The 19,342-nt window shown below is 40.3% G+C and overlaps 1 protein-coding gene across 12 annotated transcripts in view; it reads left to right on the forward strand.

Moving 5' to 3' along the window:
* LOC125464605 (uncharacterized) overlaps positions 1-19,342 on the forward strand; it is a 117,802-nt gene that overhangs the window by 67,644 nt on the left and 30,816 nt on the right. For all 12 annotated transcript variants that reach the window (XR_007250055.2, XM_048557192.2, XM_048557195.2 and 9 more), the window contains 6 exons: positions 1,767-1,934; positions 3,884-3,977; positions 12,031-12,181; positions 13,063-13,267; positions 16,284-16,462; positions 19,071-19,236. Coding sequence is in view for 11 of the 12 variants with exons in the window: in XM_048557192.2 (XP_048413149.2) it covers positions 1,767-1,934; positions 3,884-3,977; positions 12,031-12,181; positions 13,063-13,267; positions 16,284-16,462; positions 19,071-19,236 (963 nt within the window). In the remaining variant the exon portion in view is untranslated. The remainder of the gene's footprint in view (positions 1-1,766; positions 1,935-3,883; positions 3,978-12,030; positions 12,182-13,062; positions 13,268-16,283; positions 16,463-19,070; positions 19,237-19,342) is intronic.

Consider the following 19,342-nt stretch of genomic DNA (forward strand, 5'->3'; position numbering starts at 1 on the left):
ACACACCCTTGGCTAAAGGCAAAATTCAGTAAAATTGATTGTATCTGAGGCAATTCTCCAGACCAGGAGGAAGAACATTGAGAAAACTCTGAGAGAGAAAGAGAGAGAGAGAGAGAGTAGCAGGGAGAGATGTGTTGCAGCTTCCAAACCCAGCTTCAAGACCTCCCCCCCCCCCCCCCCCCCCCCCAGCCTTCCCAGCAACAACTGCTACCGAAAAACTAAAATTAAAAATCCTGGCTGTGTGCGTGCTTGACCCTACCTATTCAGGCTGCTTCTATTGTTCCAACACTTATTTTTTCAAAAATCCCAAGGCCTCTTGCACTGTTTACTCTTGTAGCTCTGAAAAGACTGCTCGCATCGCTCTCAACCTTTCTTCATAAAATAAAAACCAGGACAAAATAAACATCTTAAAACCATTGTAATCAAGATTAAACAAGGAACTATTTACAGTACACATGAGGAACAAAGCCTATGACCATAATAAATAGGGACACGAGTAGGCCATTCAGCCCCTTGACCCTACTTGTCGTTCAGTAGCTAATCTGAGATTACATTGAGTTGATGAATCCTTTATCTATCTGTTCTCCATTCTCATCAGCTCTCCTTTCATCAAAGATACCCTTTTTTTTAAACCCCCGTGAGAGTCCTTCAAATGCTCCAGATATGTTTTCTCACCATCACCACTGCAGGTGGAAATCCCAGAGAACTGCTCAGCTCAAAGGCACCTTATTCTTCCAGCAAGAATCCGCTCAACTGCTGTAGCTACCCTCTATCTGTGAGTGTGATGCTGAATTAGGGTGCATCAAGCCAACCTGTGGATAATTGTTATGCTGATCAGACAATTTCTCATTATATCACACAAACTCATGAATGGGCATAAGGCTGTCACGTCGGTCCTGAAATGTACCCAGTACCTCAAAATGAAGGGTAAGATAACTCAAAAGTTGGAACTGTCTTTCACTGCTACTTTCTAGTAGCAACATGTAGTTTTGCCAGTAACAGGATGCTATTGTCAAGCTATGAAGATATTCTCCCTATCACAAATGAATAATGTGGTATGCAAATTTCAGTGCTGGTGCGATGATAGGTGTTTGTGTTATATGTCCCAAAGATTATACCAAATGAGACCCAGCAAAATATTCTAGGTACAGTTGGCTGGTGCAGTGTAAAGATTTAGCATAATCTCCATAGTCTGGATTTGTCCTACTTTCCAATGTGCTTCCATTACAGCAGTCACTACACTTCAAAAATGCACCCTTGGCCATTAAGTGCTTTGGGATATCTTGAAGTTGTCAAAGATACTACAAAAATGCAAATTCTTTTTTCTTTATTGATATAATTCCCAATAACTTGTTTTGTGCAATTAAACCTGCAAATATGATACTTTCAGGTAAATACTTTCAATATACTATCAGAACATTTTAAGGTACGGATAAAATATAATCACAGAATGATACAACAAGCAGAATCACCTTTTTGAGTTTTAAACGATCTTTGCTTGCTCAAGATTTCCTTTAAGGTTTTGCATTTGTAGAATTATAGAAGTTCATATTCATTAACTCAGCCTGATTTAAGAGAATACATCATATGTCTGTGCTTCAAACGGTGCCATCAAGTGTTTTGACTTTTTTCATAATTCCATTGGAAGCATCAAATTGAATTGAGCTGATGTAAAGATTGATATGATTTTCATTTTGAGATTTCATTTTTGGGCATGTGTCTTTTTCACAGATTAAGATATTCACATGAAAATTTATATTCTTTAGACTTTGGAGGAGTGACCATGGGCTGGGTTAAGTTACACACATTTTACCAGAAAACCAAAGCTACTAGATTGGTGTGGGCATCCAATCCACAGTGTTTGGTCACTGCGTTGCATCCTGGGAAGCCGCCAGACAATGTTCTTGAAGGAGATTCACCTTGCAGCTACACTGGTAAGTCCCTTAGTCAGTTAAAGTGTTTGATGATCAAGAGAAACTAATCCTTTTAAATGGCACTTCCTGGTTTTAACTTTACTAAAATTTCAAATTCCAAATGTCTGCATTTCTGTGAGATTGCACAAGAACATACAATGGTGTTGAAATTGTTCTATCATTCATGTAGATGGTGACTGTATTCCATTAGGTGTCTGGAAGAAGAGTACACATTCCACTGGGACCAGGAAAACAGCAGGTCCCAGCCACGCTGGAGTTTCTTGTTACTTTGCTTGGGGGCAGTGTATTCACCTGACCCAAAACAGGGTGACTGACTAAGGGAAACCAGGCTGAGAAAGGCAAAATCTTATGCTGGAGTTCCCACTTTCTGGTGTCACTGGAAACTGGCACACATTTGCAGGTTGGCAGATTGATTGTTTGAGATGTGGCATCCGAACCTCAGGAAGGGTGAAGTGGGATCCATTCTGGGATCCAGGCTGAGGTCAAAACTAACTGGCAAAAGAAATTTTATTTGAACATCTCCTATAAAGGAATTGCTGGATCTGCAGTCTGCATTTACTGTGCGGGGGTGGTGGGTGATCCAGAAACCTCTGTCTTAAAAGCTGTGATAACACAGTGTGAAGCTGGATGAACACAGCAGGCCAAGCAGCATCAGAGGAGCAGGAAAGTTTGACGCTTTGGGCCGAGGCCCTTTTTCTTTAGAAGGGTCTCGACCTGAAACGTCAAACTTTCCTGCTCCTCTGATGCTGCTTAGCCTGCTGTGTTCATCCAGCGTCACACTGTGTTATCACAGATTCTCCAGCATTGGCAGTTCCTACTATGTCTTAAAAGCTGTGATGGTTCCCCAGCATTTGTACCTGTTGAAGAGAGATCTTAAAATTCCCACTACTTTTTCATCTGGAAAAACTGCTTTCTAATTTCACTCATAAATGGCTGGGCTCAAATTTTAGAATTGTCCTTTTACTAGATTCCCCAGCAAAGGAAATTGTTTTACCCAACTGAATCCCCTTATAGACTTCAATTAGACAAACACAGATCCTAATCTTGAGGGAATACGAACCTAGTATGTAGAGCCTGCCATCAATTTATCCTTTAACCCTGACACCATTCTGGCTCAGGGTTGCCAATTGTGATTAAATCTATTCCCGTAGATTTCTGTGCGTGCGTGTACGTACACACACACACACACACACACACACACACACACACCACAATTTCACCACTTTTGAATTCCAATCTCTTTGGAAATAAAGATCAACTCTCCTTTGCATTTACACTTTAAACCTCAGCATTTTGTTTTAGTGGTTCATGTATAATGACACCTGAATGTTTTTGCTCCCCTACAGCCCCTAATCCATCATATTAAGAAAACTTTCTGAATAACCTTTGCCTGATTCAAAATGACTTACCTAACACTTCCTCATATTGAACTCCATCTGCCAAAGATTTACCTAGTCTCCTGGTAAATTCATGTCCGTTTGTAATTTTCTGCATATATGAGCTAGGAGCAGACAATCCAGCCCTTTGACCCTGCTCAGCCGCTCAGTAAAATCATGGCTGATCTGATTTTGACATCACTCTGTTTTCCTGTCTCCCCCGTGACCTTTGACTTCTTTGTTAATCAAGAACCTATCTAGCACAATGTCATCTAAAGATTTGAAAATATTTTCTATCCTTTCATCCCAATCATTTAATGTATAAACTGAAAATCTAAGGACTCCTTTGGGTTACTTAGGAAACATCAGTTCATACATCCTGTCAATAAGGGAGTATTCCCTTCATCCCAATTCTCTCTCCTTCCTGGCAACAGATTACCCTGTCATGGTTCATACCTAACCTGTGAAAAAAATTTTAGGAAAGCATTTAAGTGAGATGTGGAGAATGTAATACACAGCAATAACAGAAAGAATTTGAAATAATTTAACTTTGTTTGTGTAATATTTTTGCAGAACTTGTCCAACAGGGATCAGAGATCACATTGGCTATTTATGATCCATTCCTGGAAAAGCAGAGACAGAAAGCCCAGAAAACAGATGGGGAGAGGTAGTTTGCCAACATTGCTTATTCTTTCGCTTAAACTTCACCCATATTAGCGACATTTTAGACCACCACCAACTTTGGGTGGTCAACATTAATATTAGACGTGAACCAATAACAACTTCTATCTTTCAAGCATTCCTTTTATGTATCTTTTGGACATCCTTTCTACGTCAGCTGGAAAATTTGTCTCCAGCTGGTTGCTGATGCTTTCCTATGATCTGCTACGTGGACATGCGCATGAACAGCCTACAGTGTCCTCTCCCGTCATTCTTTTCCTTCTTTCTTGTTGGGAAGTGCCACTTGCCATACTGCTTGCTGCCCACAACCGTAGAGCTGAGATTTGGATTGTGAAAGTCATGAAGCTATTTTTTAAAAAAAAAATTTCAAATCCTATGGCATTTGTGGGGAATATGATAAAGAGTTGGAAGAAGTAGTTTTCTCTCAATCATGGGTCCAAAATAAAGTCTTCATGAACAATTGAAGGATTTGTCGAATCTATTTAATATAATAGCTGGCTGGGTTTACAACTGTAATACATTCGGATCTGTATTCCTCCCTGGTACATTAACTCATACCCCTGGCTTTAAACTACACTGGTATGCAGAATCAAGAATTTCCTGGGTTTTGCTCTAGATAGGACCATTTTTGTAGTGTTCGGCAGGCAGCGTGCTGCAGAACAATGGCTGTTAAACAGCAGTACACTTTAATGTGTCATTGAGAGGGAAGGATGATTGGAGAAATTGCATGGTCTAATGAACATCAGAATGGTGCCTCAAATAAATCACTTCCTTTATGTCTGAAAAATCACATACATTGTAAAAAAATATATATATGCTAATTCGATAGCAGTGACAAAATTCCCTATCTAGACTTTAATTAGTAAGATGGTTCCCCACATGGAGAAAGCATCTGTCATTACTTCTGCTGTTACTGACATTTTATTATTCCCTCACCAGATAGTATGACAACAAAATTCCCAGTGTAGTGGAGCTCAAGATTTGAGGGCATAGGTTTAGGGTGAGAGAGGAAGGATTTAAAAGGGACCTGAGGGGCAACTTTTTCATGCAGAACAAGGTGCATGTATGGAATGAGCTGCCAGATGAAGTGACGGAGGGAGATACAATTACAACATTTAAAAGGCACCTGGATGGGTACATGAACAGGAAGGGTTTAGAGAGATATGGGCTGAATGCTGGCAAATGGGACTAGATCAGTTTAGGATATCTGGTTGGCAGGGGTGATTTAGACCAAAGGATTTGTTTTCGTGCTGTATAACTCTGACTCTATAAATGTTCAGCAGTTAAATGTGCAAAATAAGACTACAGTCTATAAATTCTTACCTGTTTATCAACTTGGCTCACTGCCTAGCTTAAACGATTGTGTCAGTTAAAGCACTCACTTGAATTCATGCTTCGCACTGCTACTTGCTGGTGCAAAAGCATAGCTGTCAGTTAGACACCAGAGACCTGTGGTTCATTAGCATTGCAGGCTCATATAAATACTTCCTCACCTGGGGTGATACTGTATTGAATAAACAGTATTCAGCCTAGTTTTGAAATGCTTGTCATTTTTTTAACTGATTCTAACATACAAACTTACTAAGTGATCCCAATCTTTCTCGTGCAAATCTAAAAGATATTCCCAAATAAGAGTTTCACACTCACGCTTGAATGCTTGTAAATGTGTATCTGTATGCCTGTACAATGAAGGGTGTGTTATTTGTATGCTATTTATGCTGTGAATGCTAACTTTCCTGTACTATTATTGGTGGGGGGGAGGTGGGATCTATTCAAATACTAGGACTACTTCAAGTTGTGTCTTGCCCGTATAAACAGAAGAAAAATAGATACAAAGTTTTATAGTCCAATTAATGGGTGCATTCTCTGCTGCAACTCCCCACTGTGCATTCTGAAATAGGAAGACAGTCTCTGCAGTGAGACCCAAGGGCAATTTGGCTTTGTGCTCCCAATTGGAATATAAGCTTGACAAGATTACAGAAAGGAGAATCAGTACTGTAATACTGATTATAATGTACCTGTATCTCTGAATGTCCACACCCCCTCCCTGTTTTGAAATGATTGGGTTTAGGACTCGTAATATCAAAGTTGACATCTAATTTTATTATTGTTTTTGTTTATTGCTCCCCACCCAACTCCACCATCTCTTTCTTCTTTGTTAGATCTCCTAAAGTATTGTGGAATACAGACATAGGCAGACCTTGATATCTTGCTCAAATTACATTCTTGATTCACATGCTTGGACAGTGTGTGTTGGCAAATATTTAATCATGGTCAAACTTGGACCTATCTCCATGTGCTCAGTGATAAATTCACAAGGATGAGAGGGTCAAAGACAGTCATCAGGAGCAGGATTTCTGCTTGAATTGGTTCCCTTGCTTATTCCATGGTTTCAGAAGGCAATTTGACACGCCTACCTTCATCTTATCTGAGATCATCTGACTCAGTACAGAACAGTGATTGCATTCAGATGGTCCTAATCTATATGACTCTACTATACACAAGCCAGTGTTATTGCAACAGAGCTGTTACCTAGAGTCATTTGTTCAAAATTTTTTTTTCTGGAAATATTTACAGATAAAGTGAGTCATATGTCTCAAGAAAGTTGCAGCTTTGACGTTGAGCCTTCTTGTTATCCTGGTTGCTTTTTTATAGCAGTGTAACCTGCTGTACTGTCACCTGATGGTGGGATGAGAACATGGAGGCTAGAACTGTGAAGCACAGGTACAGGCCCTTCAGCCCACAATATTGTGCCAAACATGGCATCAAACTAAACTAATCGCTTCTGTCTGCCCTCCCTCCACTCCTTGTATTTTCACGTGCTTATCTAAAAGTCTCTTAAATGTCCCTGTCATATCTGCCTTCATCACCAACCCTGGCAGCATGTTCCACACTACTCTCTGTGTAAAAGACTTGCCTCTCCCATTTCCTTTGAACTTTCCACCTCGCACATTAAAAGGCATGCCTCCTAGTTTCAAGACATTTCAACTCTGGAAGAAAGATTCTGACCATCAATCCTATCAATGCATCTCATCATTTTATTGACTTCTATCAAGCCTCCCCTCAGCCTCCGCTATTCCAGAGAAAACAACCCAAATTTTTCTAGCCTGTCCTTAAAGTTCATACCCATTAATCCAGGCAGCATCCTGGTAAACCTCTTCTGCAAGGCCTCCACATCCTTCCTGTCAAGTGGCAACCACTATTAAATGCAGTACTCTAATTGTGGCCTAACTAAAGTCTTCTAAAGTTGCAATATGACATTCTGATTATTGCACTCAATTCCCTGACCAATAAAGGCAAGCATGCCATACGCCGCCTTTACCACCCTATCTATCTGTGTAGCCTCTTTCAGGGAGCTATGGATTTGAATCTCAAGATCCCGCTGTACATCAATGTTGTTCAGGGACCTGCCATTAACTGTATACTTTTCCTTTAACGTTTGATCTCCCAAAGTGCAGCACCTCACACTTACACAGTTTAAATTCCATCTGTCATTTCTCCACCCATATCTGCAACTGATCTATATCCTGCTAAATCCTTTGACAACCCTCTACACTATCCACAACTCCACCATCTACATTTTCATCTAATAAAAATCACGAATAGCAGAGGTTCCAGTACAGATCCCTGTGGAACACCACTAGTCACGGATCTCCATCCTGAAAAACATTTCACCACTACCCTCTGCCTACTATGGGCAAGCCAATTCTGAATCCGCACAGCCAATTCATTATGGATCCCATGCACCTTAATCTTCTGGATGAGCCTGCAATGAGGGACTTTGTTGAAAGCCTTACTAAAATCCACATAGACAACATTCACTACTGTACCCTCAATGATCACCTTCATCACCTCCTCGAAAAATTCAATCAAGTTAGTAAGACGTGACCTGCCCTGCACAAAGCAATGTAGACTGACCCCAATTAGGCCATGCTTTTCCAAATGCACATAAATCCTATCCCTAAGAATTCTGTCCAATAGCTTCCTAACCACCAATATACTACTCACCAGTCTGTGGTTTCCTGGATTTATTGAATAGAAGAACAACATTAACTACTTGCCAGTTCTCCAGGACCTCTCCAGTGGCTAATGAGGGTTCAAAGGTCTTGGTCAAGATTCTTCAATGAAAACTCATCATGTAATTGTACTTGCTGCTGATCCTCTAAATTTGTACATGGTCCTGGCTCCTGATGTGAAAGTAAAAGAGCTGCCTATTTGTAGATCTGCCATCAGGAATAGAGTACCATGCTTTAGATTCCACCTAATTTCTAACTTCAAGCATCATAAAGTTGAATTATATTTTGATATCTTTCAAAGTGTTTAGCAATAATAACATTGCAAATAGTTTTAGAACACAGAATATAGAATAGTATAGCATAAAAACAGGTCCCACGGCCACTATGTCTCCTCCAACCATGATGCCATCCTAAACTAATCCCTTCTGCCTGCAAATGATTCATATCTCTCTATTCCCTCCCTATTCATGTGTTTGACTGAAACCCCCTTAAACATTGCTATTGTACCTGCTGTACCACCTCCCCTGGCGGTGCATTCTAGGCAACTACCACTCTCTGTGTAAAAAAGAAACACTTGCCTCACACATTTCCTTTGAACTTTCCCCCTTTTTACCTTAAACCCATCCCTGTAGTCTTTGACGTTTTCACTGTGGATCAAAGACTCTAACTATCCATCTATCCAATCCTCTCATAACATGATATACTTCTATCAGGTCACTCCTCAGCTTCCAATGGTCTAGTAAAAACAATCCAAGTTTGTTCACCTCTTCTTATAGTTAATAAATTCCAAAATCCAAGCATCATTCTGGTACACCTCTTTTTCACCCTTTCCAAAGCCTCTATATCCACCTTATGGTGTGGTGAACAGAACTACACATACTGCGCCAGGTGTGACCTAACTAACATGACTTGGCAAATTTTATACTCTGTGCCCAACCATGAAGGCAAGCATCTTTTTTACACCTTCTATCAAGTTCTGTTGTCACTTTCAGGGAGCTATGGACTTACACCCCAAAATTCCTCTGTATATAAAGAGTCCTGCCATTAACTGTATACTTTCCTCTTGCACTTGACCTCCGAAAATGCATTACCTCACACTTGCTAGATTAAACTCCATCTGCTACTTCTCCGCGCACCATTCCAAGTGATCTATATCCTGCTGTAATATTTGACAACGTTCCTTACTATCCTCAACTCCATCAATTTTCTTGACATCTGCAAACTTACTAACCAGGCCACCTACATTTTCACCCAAATCATACATATGTACTCCAATCAGCAAAGGTCCCATATTGATCCTTACAGAACACCACTGGTAACAGACCTCCAGTCAGAATAACACACGTCTGCAACTACCCTCTCTTCTGTAACCAATTTTGTATTGAACTTACCAATTCACTGTGGATCTCAAATGACTTAATCTTCTGGACCAGACTAGCATGAGGGACCTTGTCAAATGTTTTAGTAAAGGCCCTGTAGACTATAACCGCTGCCCTATCCTCATAAATCATCTTTTCCACTTCCTGATAAACTCAATCAAGTTTGTGAGACAAGAACTCTCCCACACAAAGTTATGCTTGGCTATCCCTAATAAGTCTAATCTCTTCGAAATGTGCGTAAATCCTTTGCATAAGAATCTTTTCCAATAATTTCCCTACTACTAATATAGGGCTCATTAGTCTGTCATTTTCTGGATTATCCCTGTTACCCTTCTTAAACTAAGGAACAACATTGGCTATTCTCCAGGATCTTCTAGGATCTCATCTTGACTAAAGAGGATGCAGAACTTTCTATCAAGGCCCCAACAATCGCCTCCCTTGCTTATGAAGGGTCACTGAACTCAAAACATTAATTCTGCTTTCTTCCCACAGATGCTGCCATTCCTGTTGAGTTTCTTCAGCAATTTTGTTCTTCTCTTGCCTCCCGCAGTGTTCTGGGTTGGATTGCAGCAAGCCCTGGGGACTTATTTACCTTAATGTTTTTTTCAGACACCCATTACCACCACCTTTTCAATCTCAACATGCCCTAGAAAATCAACCTACCTCTCCCTAATCTTACAGTCATCCATTTCCTTCTCCTTGGTGATACTGATGTGAAGTACTCACTAAGGACCTCGCCCCTCTCTCTGGCTCCACTCATAAGTTCCATCCTTTGTCCTTGAGTTGTCTTGCCCTTTTGCTAGCTACCCACTTACTCCTAATATATAATTAAAGTGCCTTGGGATTCCTCTTAACCCTGTTTACGAAGGACATTTCATGGCCCCTTTTAGCCCTCCTAACTCTTTGTTTAAAATCTCTCCTGCTTCCTTTACATTCCTCAAGGGTCTTGTCTGATTTTGGATCCACAACTTTTTTAAAAAATTTAGTCGTTCATGGGATGCAGGATTTGCTGACAACTCTGCATTTATTGGCTGTCTCTAATTGTCCAGAGAGAAGTTAAGAGTCAACCACATCACTGAATCAGGAGTCCCATGTTGTCCAAGAAGGAAGGCAGATTTCCTTCCCCAGTGGCCATCATTGAACAGATAGCTCATAATCCGACAGTGATTACAGGGTTACCATTAGGCGAGCATTTTATTCCATATTTTTATTCAATTCAAAATTCAGCATCTGCCATTGCGTGACTTGAACCAATGCTCCGAGGGTATTAGCTTGGAACTCTGGATTACTTGTCCAGTTACATTATCAACATTTCCCCCTTGATGGCTGAGCATGCCTTTTCCAACTGCTGCAGGCGCTTTGATTAAATGCTGCAACTTCATTTCCATCACTAGAAATAAAGCTTCTTATCAGAGGGTCGGAGTAGGAGAAAGTCTGATCTTCTCACATATCTGCCTGTATGACTCATCTGATAACTCAGCTTGTTGCGAGTTGTCAAACCAAATAGACTAGAAAGGCATTGTTTGAAGCCCAGACTGTACTGAGTTAAGTGACACCAGGTATGGAGGGACAGTTTTATGCGGAGAAATTGAGAGCAGGTTGGGCCTACTCACTGGAATTTAGAAGAATGAGAGGTGACCTTATTGAAACATACAAGATTCTTAGGGGACTTGGAAGGGTAGATGCAAACAGTTTGTTTCCCTTGTGGGACAGTCTATGACCAGAGTGTAAAATCTCAGAATAAGGGGCCTCACATTTAAGACAGGGATGAGAAGGAGTTTCTTCTCCCTGAGGTTGATGAATCTGTGGAATTTTTTACTGCAGAGGATTGTTGAGGCTCGGTGCTTAAGTGTACTTAAGAGTGAGATAGGTTTCTTCTATCAGTAAAGGAATCAAATGTGTAGGACAAGATAGGAAAGCCATTATCTCATTTGACTAGTAGAGCAGACTTGATGACCTGAGTGGCCTAATTCTGCTCTTGTATCTAATGGTCTTTATTTGTGATGATAAGGGTGCTTCAGGAACCAAATGTCCTTGAATTAGGCAAGATAAAATGATCTAATACTCCTATTTATATTTGCAATCCAGGCAACACATACTGGAGGCTATTTATAAATGTCAGGTGAGAACAATTTGGAAAGAAGTCATACCATCATGAGGGTCGAGAGAAAGGAGGAAGGATTGCAAATCTTCTGTTTCATACTAACCCATTTGCACATGTTGCTAGCTGACCATGAAGTAACCAATAATGAGGATACAAATAATACCACTGCAATCAAACCAGCTTAAGACCTAGAAAGATGGAACATGCATTTATATGGCCTAATTCATGACCTCGCTGTTTCCCAAATTTCTGGACCAGCAATGAAGACAAGAGGAAATTGGGTAGCAAAGGTCTTTTTTGTTTTGAATAAAAACAAAGTTGCTGGAAAAGCTCAGCAGGTCTGGCAGCATTTGTGAAGGAGAAAACAGTGTTAACTTCTCGGGTCCGGTGACCCTTCCTCAGTTATTCTGAGGAAGGGTCACTGGTCCTGAATCATTAACTCTATTTTTTTTGTTTTTTTTTCTTTGTCTCTCTGTCTCTTTGTAAGAACAATTTTGGAATGCATATTTCTCTGAACCTGTCTGCTTTGGATGTTTCCAGAGTTTTGTCATCTGATGAATACTTTCTTTCTCGGCCATGGGTTGCCCATAATCCAGCTATTGCATTACCACATCCAACAATGGTAAATGAGCCTTTTGATCTGTACATTGATGCAATACGTTATATCCCAGACAATGCAACCATTACTAAGGTAAGACATAGAGAAAGCATATTGAATATTGATATAATGAGTGAATGAATGGGATATACTTGCAAAACCTCAGGTTAATTTTCATCTTTGGTGAGCAGCGGACAGAGTAATTCCAATGATATCACCCTAAAAGGCCTAAGTTGTTCTGATGGTTGGGCCTCTTTTTGCCTTCAAACAGTAATGTGTTATCATGTCAGCATTGCTAATGGGCTCCAGAAGAGTTGGGAGATGTGGAAGAATGTACACAGATTGCAGGAAAACGTTGGGTCACTTATTGAGACATGAAAATGTTGTTGGAGGAGATTAGCAATACTATGTGAGAGCAATTACACTTATCTTACTCCACAAACAGCATCAAATAAGTTACTGGTTATCTTCCTACAGCTACTATCAATGATCCCATTAAGGAATGGTGGTCTGGTTTTTCCTTATTCTGTGTAGCGGTCTGCTCCAGCATTCAGTTTTCAGTTTAGTTACAGAAGAAGTGACTTTGACATCCAGTTGACGTCATTGACACTGCATTGAGTAATGATAGTCCTGTTTGCTCCTTAGTCTCTGTGGTTCTACAGTTGACCTCAATACCTCTGAATTGATACCACACTCATGAGCACTAATGTATTCAGTATTGGAAGTGCAAGTGTGAAGATGTTCAGTGAAGACAGGGTTGGACTCAGTCATAACATACCGCATGGTTGATTAGGATATGAAGTTTGACATGGGGGTAAGCTACTGGAAAAAACACAGTTTCTGCAGAACCTTAGCTCAGTAATGACTTTCTTTATGAGATAAGAAGGTAGAGACAGCGAGAGAGAGAGAGTGAGCTTGGATCCATTGGCATGATCCCATGAAGTTTTGACATTTTCTTCATTTTCCTTTTCAAGGTAATTGGACGAATAGTGCATTCAGGCCACAGAGACCTCCCTGATATCTTGGCTTTCCCAGTACTCAATAGCCCAGCGAGGTGCCCAGAGTTCCACTATTGCATGACTATAAATGTGAAGGGCAAGGAAACACTAGATTCCAATGTGTTAGTTTTGCTTCAAGTGTACACAATCGATTTTGATACAGGTGACCTGGTCATTATTGGTAAGTGAAAGTAAATTTCTAAATTAGGTTAATATTTTACTCAGTTGAAAATAATGTAAACAAAATAAGGAGAGTTTTCTTTTAACAGAGTGAATTATAATATGGAAAGATATACTTAACCAAAGATTAAAAATTCCTGTTGACCACATTATTATCTCATTCATCCCTAAGATATTTTAACAAATATTTAAGCTTAAAAGCTTACTAATGGAAGCTGATCTGGGCATTTTGTGAGTTTGTATCATAGCATGGGGATGGTCATTTCTACTCATAATTTCCCATAATTTTGCTTGATAGGAAACTTAAAAGTGCAATGCCTAAATAGTCCCTTGCCAAACCACAAGCGTTGAAGTTTAAAAACTTCCTTCACTCATAGAACAACTTTTACTTTACTTCTGCAGGGGCATGAAGGATCACCTAGGAATTGGCACTGTAAAAACTTGTGTGGGTGTGATTGCAAGTAGATTGCAAGCATGCCTTTTGCTTTTCCAAAACTGATTTAATAAACCGCTCCTACCTCTTGGGGGAGGTGGGAGGGGTTAATACACCTACTCTAATCGTGCATACCTCTGTATTACAACCATTTGTTCTAATTTGTTACAGTTCCTTTCATCGTTGGTTGGCTAGCTGCACTTAGATTGAGAAACTCTTCTTTTTCTTTACCTGAAAAGCTGGAGTGTTTAATGGCTATTGTAAGATCTTCAAAGTACACCACTATGCCACTAACACACATTGACTGCTTGCTATCTCCTTTATAGATTCTGAAATGTGGTGACTCTGTGTGAGATTCCAGCACTTTAATGTTTGCATTAAAGGGGCTGTCCTTTTAAGTAAGCTTAGTAACAAATAAGATTTCAGACTTTCACTAAATATCATTGATTAAGTCTGTCACAACTGGTGCTTATTAAAACCAGTGAACCCATTTCTAGCTCATTAATGGAGAAAAGGAATTGTTGAGTTAATTTCCACAAGGTGGCTGATTGGTCAGTCTGTTGGTGTTTTATAGATTATATGCAGGTTTTTCATGCATTATGGACAGAACTTTACCCACAGTCTTCAGGATCCTGCTATCAGGCTCATATGGGGTTTAGCTTACTGTGGGGCAGTTACCTGTTCTTATTGTCTAAAACGTAGCCAGTTACCAGCATGAGACAGCCTTGGTGTTCAAATGAAGGTCAGCAGCCAGTCTCTCAAAACTAAGTCCCAATAGGAAGCTTTCCAATACTGAAGAAACACCAGACTGCCTTTCCAGGTAAGTGACAAGAACACCACAAGATAGAAACACCCTCTCCTCAACTTGAACTTCAAATTTGAAAATGGCCTGAGCACTGAAATCCACTGGGGATCTGTTCTATGGGATGACCTGCAGCTGCATCTGAAGCCATGGAAGACTGCTGGGAGCAACCTCCAGGCAGTGATACTGTTTCCCAATGCCTCCAGGAACATGGAAGGCGATTGGAAAACTCTGTCTGTTCTCTAATAATAGACATGTGCATACAGTGGAGCAGGGAACTGGCATTCTGGCAAGCAGCAGCAAACCTAGTAAACCCCATGCATAAAAGTCAGCTCAAAGACACTATATCGTGGTGATCATTTTGTTGCAGTTACAAGGCTGTCTACCACAGCTGGTATGATTTAGAACCAAGTCATAGTTCATCAAATGTCAAGTTTCCAAACTCAATTTTTTTATCTGTTTTTAATCTGTAGAATGCAGCATTATGCCAGTCCTAAGAAAAGGCAACCTGTCCTCTTGAGTGGGTATTGTTCAGGAAGTCTTACACAAGAAATAATCAGTTAAAAAAGATGGGTATTTACAAATATCATGGCTCTGTATAGAGATAGTAAGAACTGCCGATGCTGGAGTCAGAAATAACACCATGTGGAGTTGGAGGAACACAGCAGGCCAGGCAGCATCTGAGGAGCAGGAAAGTTGATGTTTTGGGTCAGGACCCTTCTTCAGAAATAGTGGAGGGGAACGGAGCTCATAAATAAATAGAGAGGAGGGATGGGGCTGGGGAAGGTAGGTGGAAGGAGCAGATAGGTGAGTGAGAAGATGGATAGGTTGTGTCAGATCAAGGAGGTGGGGATGAGAGGGAGGATTGGTCATGGGATGAGGCTGGGAGTGGGGAGATTTTTAAAATCCACATTTAGGCCATTTGGCTGTAGGCTCCTGAAGCGGAATATGAGGTGCTGCTCTTCCAATTTCTGGGTGGTGTCATTGTGACACTGGAGGAGGTCCAGGATGGACATGTCACCGAGGGAGTGGGGGGGGGGTGAATTGGTTGCGAGAGCAGGTCATGGTTCACGACCTGAAGCTGTTGTCATTTGTCATGAACACAGCACAGGTGCTGTAAAAAGCAGTCTCCAGGCCTCCGCTTGGTCTCACCAATGGAGAGGAGGCCACATCGGGACTAGCGGATGCAATAGACCACGTTGACAGATGTGCAGGTGAACCTCTGTCTGATGTGGAAGGTTTGTTTGGTACCTTAAGTAGAGGTTTTGGGGAAGGGGTAGTGGGAAGTGTGGAGTGGACAAGGGAGTGGAGAGAGTGTCCCTACGAAAGGCAGACAGGCGTTGGGAGGGAAATATATCTTTGGTGGTGGAGTTGGATTGTAGGTGGTGGAAATGATGGAGAATGATACGTTGGATATGGAAGTTAGTGGGATGATATATGAGGACAAGGGAATTCTATCTTTGTTTTTGTTGGGGGGAGAGGATGTGAGGGCAGAGGTGTGGGAAACGTAACAGATGCGGTCAAGAACATTTTCAACCACCGAAGGGAGAAGTTGCGGTCCTTAAAATAAGAGGACATCTGGGGTGTTCAGGAGTGGATAGAGAGCTGTATTTCTTTGATTGGAATTATAGCACATTGTTATTGCAGCCATAATGTTTCTTTTAATCTGGTCAAATACAGATAATTCTGACTATTAAACCAGCATATGCTGTAACTGCAAGGGAAATACACAACCTACGATACTCTGACAACTATTTGTTTGATTACTGCTTTGGTTTTCAGGCAACACCGTGGTTTCCCTGTTCAATGAAAATGGAGAGTTAAATGTTGGAGGATTCCAACTCAAATTGAAACAAGGGATGCCATCAAAAGAACAGACTCCTCTTAATGCACCATCGCTCAATCACCAACGTAAAGTTCCCTGCTGTACTTTATTAATTCGACTTTTACCACACACGCAGGTAACTCAGTTCAATTTATGTCAGGTGGCACATTCGTATTTGTGTTGTGATGATCAGCAATTCACTTAGCAACTTCTGTGAAAAAAGGGCTTGAGCTCTAGACAAGGATGTGGATATGCTAGGTCTTAGTTTTCCACTTCTGTGTCCAGAATGGCTGCTGGGAATGGGAAGTAGGGGAGTTGACAGTGGGGAGAGAGAGACGGGGCAGGTAAAATCTCCATCCACCCCAAGTCAGGCCCTCAGGATAAATGGACACGATCTGGCAGCAAGATCTTCTTCAAAATCAAGACTAAACTAGACAGATTGATGATTCCCATAGGAGTCAAGATTATATGGGGCAGGCAAAAAAGTGGATTTAGGGGGGTCAGTCGCATCAGCCATAATTTGTAAAATGATGAAACAGGAACAATGTTGCCTTGATAGGCCAATAGGGCTATTCCTGAGTTCTGAGGAAGGGTCACCAGACCAGAAATGTTGGCACTGATTTTTCCTCAGAGGTTCACAGACCTGTTGAGCATTTCCAGCAACTTCTGTTTTTGTTTCTGATTTACAGCATCCGCAATTATTTTGGTTTCTGTTCCTACACTTGCGTCTTATCATCTCAGATCTGTGTTGACAGCTGATCTCAAAGAATAAAAGCGGGAGCGATCTGAAGCTTCTAACTAGGATTATGACCTGGATTTCTGAAGAAAAATCTTATATTTTAATGTAAAAATATTATAAAAATTTTGTAAGGGAGATCTTTGATAAGATTCTTTTGAAATCTAGAGGGCCTCTCTCCCCAGCTCCAGTTCAGTACCTCTCTCCAGTATTTACCAAGCCTTAAAACATGTCAAAGTTCCAAAGATTGTCCCTGTCGCGATCTAATATGGTCCGAAGGAATGCCCAAGACCTAATGGAATGAGGGAACAGGAGATGAAAATATTAATAAAGAATTAATGGGTTTGAACATCTCTGGATATTAAAAAACTGTTTTGAATTGGATGTATAAATGTGGGAAGCTAGTAGTGAGGAGTAACTTGCATGAAATGTGACTAACTGAAATAAAGCATTAACATAAAAGTGTGAACTTGAATCATGTTTCAAGACAGTTATCTTTTGGAGTTTAATGTTGGTAGTAGGAAATGATTGAGTCAAAATGTAACATTCTGGGATATGATTGTCAGCCTGCTTTCTGAAGCTGAGCCTCATGACCAGCAGAAGAATGGTATTATGAGGTGAATCTGAGTTACTACTTTACCAAAAAGAAAGCTAAATGAGCCTAAGCACTTTTGGTACCATACAAGCAAGATAAGAAACAACATTTTTTAGAATTGAAGCCTGACAATTTGAGTGTGGGCAAAGGTTTGGGTGGATTGTTAACTTTAGTAGAAAGTTGAGCTATTGACTGCTTAAGAGGCATGGTCAAATATGGGCAAATTCGGATTTGACAGAAGTTAAATTTGCAAATAATTGTACAAATGTTAGAAGTACTAAAAAAAATCCCTAGGAAAGCATTCCTTCCCAACAGTATTTGTAGCACAAATGGGGTAATTGTGGATATGACGGAAAATGGAGGACACAATTTTAACAAATTGATGCAACTGAATCCATTTGAATACAGTTATCTTCTAGAGTATAACAGTCCTTAGTATCACAGAAATTTTCCAATTCTTTGGAAAATAGAGGACTTCCTCAGAAAGAGAAAGTTTAGTGGTAGAGTTGCCAGGAAGCTGTATATACTTTTTAATCATTCTGTTCAGGCATGTAGAGTTGATCTCTGGAGTAGATGAGACTTGAACCCAATCTTTCTAACCCTGATGTACGACCACTGAGCCGTCATCCAAGTTGTGTGTAATGAAATGCTCCTCTTGAACATTTCCAGAGCTCCAGTAAACAGTGAGGGAGATCATCAAGCTATTGGAGGAATTAGCTGAGAAAATTCATCAATGTTTCTGATGTGACCAATGTTCTATCCTTCTTAAAGTTTTAAAGTGAATGGCTGCAACAAACAGAAGGCCTTGTTTATATCCAGAGTTTGAATGTTTCAAATTCCCTGTACTTGTCTGTGCATCAGTCAACAGTTGCACTGCTCATTGACATTCAAACTTTGAGAAACATTTTTTATTACTCAGCTTTGTTGGATGCCTGCTATATCTCATTCTGTTGTATCAATCATGACAACAATGGAAAATACAATGCCACTGAATTTAGGTATGACTGATTATGTTTAACTGCACTAGCTTCAAATCCATGAGAAAACCCTGTGGGCTTCAAAATGGTTGAGTAATTGCTAAAAACAGTCCTGTCCTTAGTGCAAAATTATGCTTGGACTTAAAGCCAGTCTTTGGCTATTCTAATCATTCTAATCTAATATTACAACAAGTAATAGTAAATTACTTTTACCTCCTATGCCATTGAGGAGAGAGCTTAGTTGTTCTGTTCTATTACATTCTGTCATGTGGGTGAGAAGGCAAAGTAAAAATAGACATTTGTATGGTGTGGTTAATTTCCTTATGCAATTAACATCTCAGTTATCCTTTCCATCCAATACTTCTGAATCAGCATCAAAACTAAAATAAATACAGTGAAATCCTCCAAAATGCCCTTTTTGTTTTGCTTTGATCAGAATCCTGTGCCGCCTCCAGACTATCTAAGTGGATTTTACTTCACTGAGGATGCAAAACCAAGTAAATCAGATCTGGAGATTATTTCATCCTTCCAGCAAAACAAGGAGTTCCCAAACTCTGTGGCCGATGCAACAACACAGTTAATGACCAAGGAACAAAAAAACAGTAAGGACATGTTTTAGGATGCATTCCAATTTGATGCTGGATTAATTGATCCTGTTTGACTTTGATAGTATCAAGCATAAACCAATTCTTCACGAGGGATACCAAC

Source organism: Stegostoma tigrinum, chromosome 27, assembly GCF_030684315.1.
Source record: "Stegostoma tigrinum isolate sSteTig4 chromosome 27, sSteTig4.hap1, whole genome shotgun sequence".
In the NCBI taxonomy this organism is placed as follows: domain Eukaryota; kingdom Metazoa; phylum Chordata; class Chondrichthyes; order Orectolobiformes; family Stegostomatidae; genus Stegostoma; species Stegostoma tigrinum.